General features: G+C 34.0%; 1 protein-coding gene across 1 annotated transcript; it reads left to right on the top strand.

The window, feature by feature from the left end:
• Nucleotides 1-1,424: 1,424 nt before the first annotated feature.
• On the top strand, nucleotides 1,425-9,072 carry LOC135682627 (uncharacterized). Its single transcript, XM_065197594.2, has 6 exons — nucleotides 1,425-2,284; nucleotides 2,887-2,970; nucleotides 3,342-3,469; nucleotides 4,428-4,547; nucleotides 6,722-6,801; nucleotides 8,308-9,072. Exons 1-6 carry the CDS (start codon nucleotides 1,626-1,628, stop codon nucleotides 8,422-8,424), a joined length of 1,188 nt encoding a protein of 395 aa, XP_065053666.1. The 5' UTR covers nucleotides 1,425-1,625; the 3' UTR covers nucleotides 8,425-9,072.
• Nucleotides 9,073-16,777: the final 7,705 nt, after the last annotated feature.

Raw genomic sequence — 16,777 nt, forward strand, 5'->3', positions numbered from 1 at the left:
GGTGCGCGCGAACAGTCTGCCAGACAGGATCTTGTCTCTGCGAGGCTCCCTCGCACTAAAGTAAACGAGTATAGAGATTCCGAAAGTATTTTGCCATTCATTTTCATAAGGCATTTGCATAGTCCCTGTTTTACTTCCATTTAAAATAATTTCCAAAAGAAGTTGGTGGGAAGAGTGGTGGGAGAAGTCGGTTAATATTGCTACACTTTCGATTTATCACTGAATTTTGTATTATTGCTACACTTTCGATTTATCATTGAATATTGAATTCAAGTCTGTGCTAACAAGACATGCGATGCTGGTATCTCGTGTAAAGTCTGAAGTTTACCTAAAAAACACAATAGATTAGCCTATGGCTACAAAGATCAACAAAATGTTGGAAGATAAGCAATCTTTCCAACTTCCTATTCAATTTCATATGCATGGAAGAGAAGCTTGTGATATCCTTTCCTTCATATTTATCTCGCCAATTTCCTTTGCTGACAAGCAGAGACTCAGACTTTAAAAAGAGACTCATGTTAAAGAAGGCTCTTTCATTCTATAATTTTTTCAATCAAAGCGATACAGTAGGGTGGGATATCAAGTTTATAGAACCTAGGCCTAATATTTTTCAGAAAAAGGACACTTGTTATTAAAAAATTGGGTCTACACCTAAAAGAATTTAGTCAAAGACAATACTTAATAGTTTAATAATGGATGATAAGCCTGTTTTTACCTTTAATAGTGATACCCAGCGGTACAAAGTTGATAGAAACTGCCAGCATAATCATAAAAAAATTGGAAATGATTTGCAGAAGTTTTTTAAAGTGGTGAAATGTTCTATTCAAAGTGTGCTCAATGAAATACAAAACCTATGTCAATGGCCTCTTACGATGCTTCTTGATCACATTACAGTGCTTCCATGTGAATTTTAGCTGAATTAATTAGTCAATCTATTTTCTTTTATGTTCATTGCGATAACTTGCCATTCTAAATCTTTCTCTCTACTGACAATTATAAAAGGTACTCTGTTGTATGTATCCAGACATTTCCATAAGCAGGTGAGAATGTAAGCCCGCAGTGTGAATAATAACAAAAAACCCGTCTCCGAGTAGCAGAAAGGAACCTATTCCGGAGTAATTTTTACGCTAACTTTACCGAATCCCTGCAATAAATTATACTTCATTCTTTTTATCCAACGCCGCCATTTTCCCTTCCACTTTCCTGTCGATCCCATATTCACAAAGCCTTAATGGCTCACAAATTTGACATAATATGTCTCGGAAACACCTGTGCTAACAATTGCTAAATTATTTTTCTTGAAAAATCTGCTAGAAGCTAGGACAGCCCCTGACAAATCTCAACTGAGAAGCACGGCGATGGAGCATCTGCCATGCCGCTAAAGTGTAATCGAGGCAGGTGCATTGGATTTATGATAATTTATTCTATGTTGTCGTTGTCCTATTCTCAAATAAGTTAGGCCTGCAGAGACAGCTGCAAACTCTATTCCTAATTAAAGAAATCCATTTTATCAGGAGTTTTCACAGACAGTAAAAGACGGATATCTAATAGACGAAAATCTGGTTGTTGAATTATAGTTCTGCCTGAAGGGGCATCTGCGGAGCTGCCCACAAACGAGACACTCGATGTTTCAAATGTTTAAATTTCAGCAAGACAAGGACGACAAAATGATTGCCCGAAGATATTCACCGCCTCCACCTGATCCATATCCTTTACCAAGTCTTCGTTTGGTCATTCTCTGTGTTTCTGTGGCAGTAGCTCTGAGTATGGTCGTTGTTATTCTCCTCATCGACGTCCGTCCTCCACCTCTGTCAGACATATTTCTTTCGCCTGTGTACTTTCCACTCGGACAGAGTTTGCAAGTGAAGACGAGACGATGGTCAAGAAACGAGAAACTGTGTTCAAATTATGGCGTGCCAAAACTGATAATAAATGTAACTGACACCCTTTGTGGTCAAGCTGTTTGGCAAAGTACGGCAGATACAGAAGAAGGGGACCGTTACGTAAACAAAGTGGATACAATTTACAGATTTTTCAGAAATGAAAGCACTGCTTTGCAATACTTTCAAAATTACTGGGGTAATGTACCCCTTCCCTTACCATTTGAACTATACAGTGATGAAACTCCTACTGCACCAACAGCTGGCAGTGAATTTTCAGCATTCAAGTGGGACCCTGTAGCTGTGTACAATGACAAGACTGAAGAAGAAGTTTCAAAAATCCATCATAGATGTGGCACAAAAGGATGCAGCTCAGTTTTTAAGCATATTCTATATCTCTTTAGGTATGATTAACCTCTCTCTGGTAATGAATCTCATTTGGTTTCACTACTGATAAGAAATTTACTTCTCAAAAAATTTATTCAACTTCAAAATTAGTTACTTGCTAAGCCCATTCATTCATTTGGACTGAGAATCATCTTTTGTTCCCTCTTAAATTCGAAAGAAATCCAGTATATATCTAATTCATGAAATATTGACTGAATATTTTGTTCAGTTTTGAATATATGCTTTAAAAACACAACAAGATTAATGTCAAAGGTGAAAAACTAATATACTTGACATTTTGCTATTTTTCACATCTTTACAATGAATAGATAATTAAATTATCAATCCTGAAATATTCAGTCAAAGTTTACTAGAAATTCTTTGTCAGTCAAACCACAAAACAAACAGTAGCAATGTTTGTCATTTGTTAAGTTTCATTTGAAATCATCCTGTGTGAGAGATAATTGGCAGCATGATGAAGTTTTGGAGGTAAAATGCTAAAAATGGAAATTGAATAATGTCAAACACTTAAAACTATCAATATATTGGATTCAAGACCACGTTCTGAAGCACTTCATGCTTTTTCATGATATAAACTGTGTCTGTTTCCCTATTTTAGGTATAAAAATGTGTTTGCAAGGCTGGTTATCCATGGATTCAATGACAGCAGAGATTCAAGGCTTGGAGTTGAATTTGCTGGAAGGTATGTTTATCTTAACATTTTGTTTTAAAATAATAATATGTTTATAAGTCTTAACTAAGGAGAGTTGTCCAACATAGATTTTGTTTTTATAGAGTTTGGAAAATCAATTGGAAATTTGTGAAAAATTGTTCCATTCTTTTGTCCCAAAGAAAAAGAGAGCATTTTGTCCTTTTGGTTATCATAATTTTCTCGCAAATGTTGGAAATTGTCAGCAAAATATTTGGGCTAAATATAAATTTTTGCAAAAAATAAATGGAGAATCATCTTCTTCATGCTTCACGCAAATTGAGGCTCCTTGCCAATGTTCCAAATTATGCAAGTCTTAATTATAGGCAAAAAAATGATTCTTTTTACCAAATTTTTTGTTTTAGGCTTGCTGGCATCATGGTTGATCTCATTACTCAGAACCAACCATCATCTCTTGATGCATTTATCATCAATTTCCAGTCAGGAGTCAGATTTCTGACCCGCACATTACCAGTTGGTTTGCTGAATAAAGGTATCACACCTAGTACCCTTTTATTGATGATTCCATGAGTGTATTTTATGTATGTATGTTGTTCTGATAACATAAGAGTTGACAATAAACCCCCCCCCCCCCCAACATATTGACAAGTTTTTTTCCATCAATATGCATTGTTTCTTACAACATGGTCTCAAATCCTTTTAAAGTTAGATTTTTCCGATAATAAGGGCCAGACTTGAGGTGACATGCTTATAAATAAAAGGCAGTTATTTTACAACCTGACTTCCCTTCACAAACCAATCTTTTGACTGACAAAGTTTCACACAAAAATAATTCATGACAGGCAAAATATTAAGCATAACAACCTATATTTTACAGGATACATTCTATCAGAAAGGTTCCTGCTTGAGTTCATATGCAAATTCTTGCAAATATTCTTTATTCATAGATTTTTAGAAATGAAAGCCACCATTCTCCATTTTATGCTATGCTGCCAGTCTTGTGCTATGCTGTTTTGTTTTGCCTGCAAATAATTACCCATCAACTATGAATCTTTCCATTAACTATTGGGGCTTTGAATTTTACCTTTAAGGGCTATCAACAAAATTTGAAGCTCTCTACTACTTTTGATTCGGTTGAAATAAAGTTAGTTTTGCCATTCAGAAAATAAATATATCTCATTGATAATAAAGTATTTATCATCTAGAGTGCTTTGAAGCTTGTTCTGGACTTTGTGCCAAATTTGCCTTAACTTAGAGGGTAAAGTGTACTTCAAGTAGGAACTTCTAAAAAGCAAATTCAATCTTTTCCTCTCATTTAACCGTTTTTTGCTGTTCATTGTATTTGACTGCCATTTTGAAAATATCACAAAAGTTTTAAAATATTAAGAAATTTATTATATATCACTTCGGTTTGTCACCTGCAAGCCAACCTTTATTTTTTTAGCTTTTTATTCTATGGTGTCTTTTAATTGCTTTTGTCTAAATTTTAGCGTACTTGGCTGTGTTTATGCTAGGTCAAGGAGTTATAGCTTTGTTTGACCTCGACTCTTGGATCGCTGTAATGGAGCTTGTTAGCCACCAATTGCGTTTACTGTGGCAGCACTTAATCGGTAAGATCTTCAGAGAAAATGTTAATCAATTAACAAACAGCGCATCTCGTGTCAAGCGTCATTTATTTGATGTCCAAAGCAGACTAACTTCATTAAATTCGTTTCATTCTAACCCGAAAAGTTCGGCTGTTGATTCTGAAATCACAATTTCTTATATCTGTTCGTTCTATTGTTTAGGCCTCTTTTTGACTAATTTTGTTTAAACCCGCTTTCCCTTAATAATAGACCCTGAAAATAAGTAAACAGCTAGATGATGCGGTGACCACTGAAACGTCGCTTTCCCAACTATTGTCTTTTTAAGATATGAATTAAACAAGGATAGCACTCACAGCCATTTTAAAATACGATCAAATCGGTATATTAATGACGGGACAGGTCGTTAGTCGATATGAAGTGTTCCTTAAGAAGGATGAGTTTACTGAATTTCGATACTGGAAGAGCTTCTAGTATTGTCTTCATCGATTATCGGTACAATAGATGTGCATATTTCTGCACGATTTGGAAAAATCTACACGAATATTTGCCTTTGAAACAGCCTGACAGTTTCTTTTTCGTTTGATCTCTTTTTGGAGAACTATTTCTTAAGATTTCTCAAAATTTAGAATCTTTCTGTTGCTAAAAATTCAAATATCGAAAGTTAAACTGAAAAGCACACATCACAAAGCACACCAATTCTCTATATTTTCAATGCACTTGCGGACAAGGAATTATTTTTTCCCACTGACTAGTTGATGATAAATGTTGTTTCACATTTGAAACCTTTAAAAACCTTCCATTTTTCTGACAATCAAAAGCGTTGCACACTAAGTAACTATTCGTTTCAACTATAATCTTATCACCGCAAATTGGCGACTCAAGTTGATTTGTGAGGTAGAATCTCCAGCTGAAATTATCAAAACGAGGCGCAGGTGCGGCATAACACGTATACGTAGGTATAAGAGCTGTTTTGGCCTGTGAATCACGGTCACCTCGCCTGCCGCTAATAGGCTTCCAAGCAACAGCTGCTGTTCTGCTGTATCAGATCAACCTTGTTTTTTCAATAAATTCGTGCTTAGACAGATGGTCTCTCAGTTATACGATTTGCATTTGCCTATTTTGGATTTAAGCTGTTTGAGATGTTGATATTTCAATATTTTTTGCTCGTATGAAATGGTTTGAAACCGTTAGATTTAGGCTTAAAACATAAAAAACTTGAAAGCTGTTGATCAGACTAGATCAAGTCTGAATTTTCCCAATTGCCTGCTCTTTTTTTAACTTAGATCTGTCTTCATGACAATGCTAATGATCAGCTGACAGAATTATGCAGAATCAACTGCTCACTGCATCTGGTTTGGAGTCAGCAGAAACTACTATCATCTTGAACATCCTTTTAGCTGAAAAGTTGACCTAATCGAAAAACCAAAAAATATAAAATCACGGCCTGTGATTACTTTGATAATTTTATGTGCAGTCCATCTTCGTTTATTCAAACATCTTGGAATTAAATGTGTGAAGAGCCATTCGGAAAAGCAAAAAGTTCGGATGATTGAGGCTAGGATTTGGTCTCGAAAATCACACAAAAGACAAGAGTTTTATACCATTTTAGCTTTCAATTATACGCGTGCATAACGAATGGAACTTTTGACGTGCAAGCTTCATCCTCATATCTATTTAGAAATGAGTCTATAGTTGTTTGTTTTTGGTTACTTTCACGTTTGTCAGTTGCATGTTTACGCTAGTAGAGAAGACAAACTTTTTGGATGCTGAATTCATTTTAGGACTCATATTTAATTGAAGATCAGCTTACATAAATTAGTGTTCTGTCAAATGAATTATTTTCTATTTTAAACCGTCACACTAAAACGATGTTGGTATAAACAAAGTTCGGATAAACGAGGATGCACTGTACGGTGGTTTTCTTAATTTAGGAAGTTAATAGTGTTTTTCAACCACCAATATCACACGATTAGTTTAATACGACAAGACATTACACTCGTCATTGCTGAGAGTTGTCACTCTAAAGACTTTTGGCAATTTCACAGATTTGTTTTTGCTCCATATTTGCTTTCAATTCCAAAGGCCTCCAACTGTTGTTCAAATCAGCATGCAGCACGATAATATTTCATTCAATCTTCCCATGTATGACCGTTTCATCTGCTAGTATAAATGCAAGTAGATTTCTATCTTTTTTATAGATGCATCTGTGAAGGATTTGTACTTCTTAGCAGTTGCTGGCTTACTGCTTTTAATTCACAGAACACAAACATTTCTCACGGTATGTTACTGAACTTTTTCAAATGATTTTCAAAATGTTACTAAACGGTTTTAAAAGCAGATATAGCCATGTTTTGATACAATTGACCTTAGTTAGTTAAAGGCTCTTGCGCAACCGGCGTGCTTTGCGAATTCATACTTAAAACCGCCCTAATATCATACTGCATAAAAATACCAAATACAGTCCATTTTTTCTCGCGTGAGAAAACAGCAAAGCATGCTGGTTGCGCAATAGCCTTTGATATACTTGATTACTGTGTTCGTGAGTACCCTCAGCAAATTATCCACAGCTGTGGTTTACGCCTCCTCAAGAGACGTTGATTAGCTTTCAGATCCTCGTATATATTTGTGATATCTCTAACAATTGGTTGTTTTAAGTTTCCAACATCTAGGACAAAAAGGCCTATTATAGCTGGGTTTTTGCACAAAAATCTAAGATAAAAAATTGTGGCTCGATGTATAATTGTAACAACCCTATCATGGTAATACTAAATGCAGCATATTTTGTAACATATTTAGTGTACAGCAAGTCATATGCAATATTTCACAACCTCACAACCCCCCTACCTCGTCTGGTTTCTTTTGCTATAAAACTTTTTTAGACAAATTGATTCATATTATTATTACATGGAAATGATCTCATGATATGCTGTTAGCAGAGTTTAGTCAAAGTTCTTCACTTCCGTTAAAAAAACCATGTCTCAGAGTTTTTGGAACAGAGCCCCAATGAAACAGTAATAGATAGCCTTATATTGAACCAATTAAATGACTTCTTGCAAAGCTGCTCAACATTGCCTCGTCCTTCGTTATCGCCTTAGCTTTAATAATTGTTTACCAGACACGTTTGAAAATATCTTTTCATCTGTGTTGTTTTTTCAAAGTATTTTATTTTTGAATACGCCTATGTAAACGATCTTTTCACCAGAGGATTCTACCTGCTGGCCCAGTTGTTATATTTAGATTGAAATTACTAGTACATTAATTAAAAACGCTCTATGTATGCTGGGTATAAAGATCCTTTCGTCTTATATATCTGATGCATTCCCTATTCACTTTTCATTCCAAACGACAAAACGTATTAACTCGAAAATCACTATAATGAGGCCTTCGCAATTGAATTTTTCTAGGCACTAATAAACACACCGGATAATTCCTTAATTTCCTGGAATGTTCTGCAGCTCTAGTATTATAATATGAAATACAAGTACGGCTGTTTGAAAATATCGAAGCCAGGTGTCTTTCATACAGAATTTTGAGGGCCCAGTTAGATTCAGATTATTGACATTTTCGTCCAACTGTGGTGTTTTACTGCCTGGAATTCCAGTTGTCGCTTGTATCACAGAAAATATGAAATTTTGTTTTAGATTAGACTATCAATAGGACTTAGTGCGTAGATTTTTACCTATGTGGATAGTCAACAAAATCTTACTAAATTGTCACCTGCTCTGAGGTAATTCTATGACTGCTCCTAGTCTGCTATGACGATTTTACCTTTTTCTTCCCCTAGCCTTATGACGAGATGAACAACATGCACAACAAATGCCGCAGTATGCTAACAAGCGCTGTTGAGAAGGCACGTCGTCAGACTGTTCAAGTTAAGGACGACATTCTGCTTCAACCGTGAACCATTATTCTATTTAGTTGGATTCAGGACTGGAATAATTTACTTTCGAACGCATCTAGGGTTGGGAAAGCTTAAATTGTTATTAGTGGTGTTAGTGTTTTTGTTGTGTCTATTCCTCTGCATAACCACTTACGTTTAGCGTAATTAGGTAAATTTAAGTATAAACTGCATCAAGTAAGGCTTATTTTTGCTCCAAGCAATCTGTGTTAGACAATGGGAGGCGGTCAGACTATTGATATGCCAAACTACCTCTGGCATACAGAAGTAAAAAAGCAATATCAATTCAAATGTATTAACAAACCCTCTCTTATAATAAAAGTTGGCTTTCATTCGTTGCCTTAAAATCTTAAAATTTTCTTTACCTACCAAATACTTATTTCTTATGTATAGTACATAATGTGTGACGTGCTTTGTGTAAATGTGAAACTTGTTGTGTAGCAGGTAAGCTGCTCCACCCCAATTATGAAGCAGAATGTGTTTTATTTATTCTAATTAAATGTCATCGCTTTAAAGTTTTGTTGTTAAGCTAAACTGTTAAGGTAAAATCAATAACAATGCCAAAAGGTTGAGGATCTCATTGAATATCAATATTGGATTTGGTGGAAATATTTCTCTTTTTTCTTTAAATGTATTAGGTACTGAACTTTTTCCATTTTTATTATTTTATTGTACTCTCGACGTAGTGAATTGTGACAAGATAAAATGAAAAAACAGCTAAAATATTCTAGGCTGATCAATATTGTTAACAAAGATAGAAGGGTTCATGCCATTAAAGGAATAGATTTTTGTCTAGCAATGTAAGCCTGTAGACATGATAAAATTCTCCGTTCATGAGTATCACCTATTTTCGCAAAAAAGCCTTATTAACACGTTGAACGGTAGAACAGCCAATATATTTTGGTATGATATTTTCACGAAATTTAAAAGGATTTTTCTTAGATAAAAAGGGAAGCTTTTGGTTAAAAATGTATGTCTGTAGGCTAAACAAAAAACTGCATTTTGACATCTCTATTTTGCATATCAAATCGTCCTCTTTTCTTGTTAAAAAACCAGAACAACCAGATTATTCTAGTAGGATCAGAATTTTTCTCATCATAAAAGGAAGGTGACATTATTGTACAAAATGTAAGCCTATAGCCTTGCGAAAAAAGTCCATTTTTGCATGTCAGTTTTTAGTTTTTAATAACACTAAAGAATAGTTAAACAAACAAAATGTTCTATGTGGATCAGTATGTTTCCCGAAAAAAAGGTTTTCAATCAAAGAAGAGAGGGAAAATTTTTAAGAAAAATGTAAGCCAATAAAAGCTTTAGGAAAATACTCAATTTTTGCTTGGCACTTGTTCATTGCCATAATACCTTAATAACCCTAATGTATAGCCAAACAACCAAAATGTTGTACGTGGATCAATATATTTCACCAAAAAGGAAGATTTTCAATAAAAAAGACGGCAAATTTTCTGACAAGAATGTAAGCCTATAGCCTTAGGAAAATACTCAATTTTTGCTTGGCACTTGTTCATTGCCAGAATACCTTAATAACCCTAATGTATAGCCAAACAACCAAAATGTTGTACGTGGATCAATATATTTCACCAAAAAGGAAGATTTTCAATCAAAAAAGACGGCAAATTTTTGACAAAAATGTAAGCCTATAGCCTTAGGAAAATACTCAATTTTTGCTTGGCACTTGTTCATTGCCAGAATACCTTAATAACCCTAATGTATAGCCAAACAACCAAAATGTTGTACGTGGATCAATATATTTCACCAAAAAGGAAGATTTTCAATAAAAAAGACAGCAAATTTTCTGACAAGAATGTAAGCCTATAGCCTTAGGAAAATACTCAATTTTTGCTTGGCACTTGTTCATTGCCAGAATACCTTAATAACCCTAATGTATAGCCAAACAACCAAAATGTTGTACGTGGATCAATAGATTTCACCAAAAAGGAAGATTTTCAATAAAAAAGACGGCAAATTTTCTGACAAGAATGTAAGCCTATAGCCTTAGGAAAATACTCAATTTTTGCTTGGCACTTGTTCATTGCCAGAATACCTTAATAACCCTAATGTATAGCCAAACAACCAAAATGTTGTACGTGGATCAATATATTTCACCAAAAAGGAAGATTTTCAATAAAAAAGACAGCAAATTTTCTGACAAGAATGTAAGCCTATAGCCTTAGGAAAATACTCAATTTTTGCTTGGCACTTGTTCATTGCCAGAATACCTTAATAACCCTAATGTATAGCCAAACAACCAAAATGTTGTACGTGGATCAATATATTTCACCAAAAAGGAAGATTTTCAATAAAAAAGACGGCAAATTTTCTGACAAGAATGTAAGCCTATAGCCTTAGGAAAATACTCAATTTTTGCTTGGCACTTGTTCATTGCCAGAATACCTTAATAACCCTAATGTATAGCCAAACAACCAAAATGTTGTACGTGGATCAATATATTTCACCAAAAAGGAAGATTTTCAATAAAAAAGACAGCAAATTTTCTGACAAGAATGTAAGCCTATAGCCTTAGGAAAATACTCAATTTTTGCTTGGCACTTGTTCATTGCCAGAATACCTTAATAACCCTAATGAATAGCCAAACAACCAAAATGTTGTACGTGGATCAATATATTTCACCAAAAAGGAAGATTTTCAATAAAAAAGACGGCAAATTTTCTGACAAGAATGTAAGCCTATAGCCTTAGGAAAATACTCAATTTTTGCTTGGCACTTGTTCATTGCCAGAATACCTTAATAACCCTAATGTATAGCCAAACAACCAAAATGTTGTACGTGGATCAATATATTTCACCAAAAAGGAAGATTTTCAATAAAAAAGACGGCAAATTTTCTGACAAGAATATAAGCCTATAGCCTTAGGAAAATACTCAATTTTTGCTTGGCACTTGTTCATTGCCAGAATACCTTAATAACCCTAATGAATAGCCAAACAACCAAAATGTTGTACGTGGATCAATATATTTCACCAAAAAGGAAGATTTTCAATCAAAAAAGACGGCAAATTTTTGACAAAAATGCAAGCCTATAGCCTTAGGAAAATACTCAATTTTTGCTTGGCACTTGTTCATTGCCAGAATACCTTAATAACCCTAATGAATAGCCAAACAACCAAAATGTTGTACGTGGATCGATATATTTCACCAAAAAGGAAGATTTTCAATCAAAAAAGACGGCAAATTTTCTGACAAAAATGTAAGCCTATAGCCTTAGGAAAATACTCAATTTTTGCTTGGCACTTGTTCATTGCCAGAATACCTTAATAACCCTAATGAATAGCCAAACAACCAAAATGTTGTACGTGGATCAATATATTTCACCAAAAAGGAAGATTTTCAATCAAAAAAGACGGCAAATTTTTGACAAAAATGTAAGCCTATAGCCTTAGGAAAATACTCAATTTTTGCTTGGCACTTGTTCATTGCCAGAATACCTTAATAACCCTAATGAATAGCCAAACAACCAAAATGTTGTACGTGGATCAATATATTTCACCAAAAAGGAAGATTTTCAATCAAAAAAGACGGCAAATTTTTGACAAAAATGTAAGCCTATAGCCTTAGGAAAATACTCAATTTTTGCTTGGCACTTGTTCATTGCCAGAATACCTTAATAACCCTAATGAATAGCCAAACAACCAAAATGTTGTACGTGGATCAATATATTTCACCAAAAAGGAAGATTTTCAATCAAAAAAGACGGCAAATTTTTGACAAAAATGTAAGCCTATAGCCTTAGGAAAATACTCAATTTTTGCTTGGCACTTGTTCATTGCCAGAATACCTTAATAACCCTAATGAATAGCCAAACAACCAAAATGTTGTACGTGGATCAATATATTTCACCAAAAAGGAAGATTTTCAATAAAAAAGACGGCAAATTTTCTGACAAGAATGTAAGCCTATAGCCTTAGGAAAATACTCAATTTTTGCTTGGCACTTGTTCATTGCCAGAATACCTTAATAACCCTAATGTATAGCCAAACAACCAAAATGTTGTACGTGGATCAATATATTTCACCAAAAAGGAAGATTTTCAATAAAAAAGACGGCAAATTTTCTGACAAGAATGTAAGCCTATAGCCTTAGGAAAATACTCAATTTTTGCTTGGCACTTGTTCATTGCCAGAATACCTTAATAACCCTAATGTATAGCCAAACAACCAAAATGTTGTACGTGGATCAATATATTTCACCAAAAAGGAAGATTTTCAATCAAAAAAGACGGCAAATTTTTGACAAAAATGTAAGCCTATAGCCTTAGGAAAATACTCAATTTTTGCTTGGCACTTGTTCATTGCCAGAATACCTTAATAACCCTAATGAATAGCCAAACAACCAAAATGTTGTACGTGGATCAATATATTTCACCAAAAAGGAAGATTTTCAATCAAAAAAGACGGCAAATTTTTGACAAAAATGTAAGCCTATAGCCTTAGGAAAATACTCAAATTTTGCTTGGCACTTGTTCATTGCCAGAATACCTTAATAACCCTAATAAATAGCCAAACAACCAAAATGTTGTACGTGGATCAATATATTTCACCAAAAAGGAAGATTTTCAATAAAAAAGACGGCAAATTTTCTGACAAGAATGTAAGCCTATAGCCTTAGGAAAATACTCAATTTTTGCTTGGCACTTGTTCATTGCCAGAATACCTTAATAACCCTAATGAATAGCCAAACAACCAAAATGTTGTACGTGGATCAATATATTTCACCAAAAAGGAAGATTTTCAATCAAAAAAGACGGCAAATTTTTGACAAAAATGTAAGCCTATAGCCTTAGGAAAATACTCAATTTTTGCTTGGCACTTGTTCATTGCCAGAATACCTTAATAACCCTAATGTATAGCCAAACAACCAAAATGTTGTACGTGGATCAATATATTTCACCAAAAAGGAAGATTTTCAATAAAAAAGACGGCAAATTTTCTGACAAGAATGTAAGCCTATAGCCTTAGGAAAATACTCAATTTTTGCTTGGCACTTGTTCATTGCCAGAATACCTTAATAACCCTAATGAATAGCCAAACAACCAAAATGTTGTACGTGGATCAATATATTTCACCAAAAAGGAAGATTTTCAATCAAAAAAGACGGCAAATTTTTGACAAAAATGTAAGCCTATAGCCTTAGGAAAATACTCAATTTTTGCTTGGCACTTGTTCATTGCCAGAATACCTTAATAACCCTAATGTATAGCCAAACAACCAAAATGTTGTACGTGGATCAATATATTTCACCAAAAAGGAAGATTTTCAATCAAAAAAGACGGCAAATTTTTGACAAAAATGTAAGCCTATAGCCTTAGGAAAATACTCAATTTTTGCTTGGCACTTGTTCATTGCCAGAATACCTTAATAACCCTAATGTATAGCCAAACAACCAAAATGTTGTACGTGGATCAATATATTTCACCAAAAAGGAAGATTTTCAATAAAAAAGACGGCAAATTTTCTGACAAGAATGTAAGCCTATAGCCTTAGGAAAATACTCAATTTTTGCTTGGCACTTGTTCATTGCCAGAATACCTTAATAACCCTAATGAATAGCCAAACAACCAAAATGTTGTACGTGGATCAATATATTTCACCAAAAAGGAAGATTTTCAATAAAAAAGACGGCAAATTTTCTGACAAGAATGTAAGCCTATAGCCTTAGGAAAATACTCAATTTTTGCTTGGCACTTGTTCATTGCCAGAATACCTTAATAACCCTAATGTATAGCCAAACAACCAAAATGTTGTACGTGGATCAATATATTTCACCAAAAAGGAAGATTTTCAATCAAAAAAGACGGCAAATTTTTGACAAAAATGCAAGCCTATAGCCTTAGGAAAATACTCAATTTTTGCTTGGCACTTGTTCATTGCCAGAATACCTTAATAACCCTAATGAATAGCCAAACAACCAAAATGTTGTACGTGGATCAATATATTTCACCAAAAAGGAAGATTTTCAATCAAAAAAGACGGCAAATTTTTGACAAAAATGCAAGCCTATAGCCTTAGGAAAATACTCAATTTTTGCTTGGCACTTGTTCATTGCCAGAATTCTTAATAACCCTAATGTATAGCCAAACAACCAAAATGTTGTACGTGGATCAATATATTTCACCAAAAAGGAAGATTTTCAATCAAAAAAGACGGCAAATTTTTGACAAAAATGCAAGCCTATAGCCTTAGGAAAATACTCAATTTTTGCTTGGCACTTGTTCATTGCCAGAATACCTTAATAACCCTAATGAATAGCCAAACAACCAAAATGTTGTACGTGGATCAATATATTTCACCAAAAAGGAAGATTTTCAATCAAAAAAGACGGCAAATTTTTGACAAAAATGTAAGCCTATAGCCTTAGGAAAATACTCAATTTTTGCTTGGCACTTGTTCATTGCCAGAATACCTTAATAACCCTAATGAATAGCCAAACAACCAAAATGTTGTACGTGGATCAATATATTTCACCAAAAAGGAAGATTTTCAATCAAAAAAGACGGCAAATTTTTGACAAAAATGTAAGCCTATAGCCTTAGGAAAATACTCAATTTTTGCTTGGCACTTGTTCATTGCCAGAATACCTTAATAACCCTAATGAATAGCCAAACAACCAAAATGTTGTACGTGGATCAATATATTTCACCAAAAAGGAAGATTTTCAATCAAAAAAGACGGCAAATTTTTGACAAAAATGTAAGCCTATAGCCTTAGGAAAATACTCAATTTTTGCTTGGCACTTGTTCATTGCCAGAATACCTTAATAACCCTAATGAATAGCCAAACAACCAAAATGTTGTACGTGGATCAATATATTTCACCAAAAAGGAAGATTTTCAATAAAAAAGACGGCAAATTTTCTGACAAGAATGTAAGCCTATAGCCTTAGGAAAATACTCAATTTTTGCTTGGCACTTGTTCATTGCCAGAATACCTTAATAACCCTAATGTATAGCCAAACAACCAAAATGTTGTACGTGGATCAATATATTTCACCAAAAAGGAAGATTTTCAATAAAAAAGACGGCAAATTTTCTGACAAGAATGTAAGCCTATAGCCTTAGGAAAATACTCAATTTTTGCTTGGCACTTGTTCATTGCCAGAATACCTTAATAACCCTAATGTATAGCCAAACAACCAAAATGTTGTACGTGGATCAATATATTTCACCAAAAAGGAAGATTTTCAATCAAAAAAGACGGCAAATTTTTGACAAAAATGTAAGCCTATAGCCTTAGGAAAATACTCAATTTTTGCTTGGCACTTGTTCATTGCCAGAATACCTTAATAACCCTAATGAATAGCCAAACAACCAAAATGTTGTACGTGGATCAATATATTTCACCAAAAAGGAAGATTTTCAATCAAAAAAGACGGCAAATTTTTGACAAAAATGTAAGCCTATAGCCTTAGGAAAATACTCAAATTTTGCTTGGCACTTGTTCATTGCCAGAATACCTTAATAACCCTAATGAATAGCCAAACAACCAAAATGTTGTACGTGGATCAATATATTTCACCAAAAAGGAAGATTTTCAATAAAAAAGACGGCAAATTTTCTGACAAGAATGTAAGCCTATAGCCTTAGGAAAATACTCAATTTTTGCTTGGCACTTGTTCATTGCCAGAATACCTTAATAACCCTAATGTATAGCCAAACAACCAAAATGTTGTACGTGGATCAATATATTTCACCAAAAAGGAAGATTTTCAATAAAAAAGACGGCAAATTTTCTGACAAGAATGTAAGCCTATAGCCTTAGGAAAATACTCAATTTTTGCTTGGCACTTGTTCATTGCCATAATACCTTAATAACCCTAATGTATAGCCAAACAACCAAAATGTTGTACGTGGATCAATATATTTCACCAAAAAGGAAGATTTTCAATAAAAAAGACGGCAAATTTTCTGACAAGAATGTAAGCCTATAGCCTTAGGAAAATACTCAATTTTTGCTTGGCACTTGTTCATTGCCAGAATACCTTAATAACCCTAATGTATAGCCAAACAACCAAAATGTTGTACGTGGATCAATATATTTCACCAAAAAGGAAGATTTTCAATCAAAAAAGACGGCAAATTTTTGACATAAAATGTAAGCCTATAGCCTTAGGAAAATACTCAATTTTTGCTTGGCACTTGTTCATTGCCAGAATACCTTAATAACCCTAATGTATAGCCAAACAACCAAAATGTTGTACGTGGATCAATATATTTCACCAAAAAGGAAGATTTTCAATAAAAAAGACGGCAAATTTTCTGACAAGAATGTAAGCCTATAGCCTTAGGAAAATACTCAATTTTTGCTTGGCACTTGTTTATTGCCAGA

The sequence above is a fragment of the Rhopilema esculentum genome, chromosome 16 (genome assembly GCF_057945365.1).
Source record: "Rhopilema esculentum isolate cy_ngs chromosome 16, ASM5794536v1, whole genome shotgun sequence".
NCBI lineage: Eukaryota > Metazoa > Cnidaria > Scyphozoa > Rhizostomeae > Rhizostomatidae > Rhopilema > Rhopilema esculentum.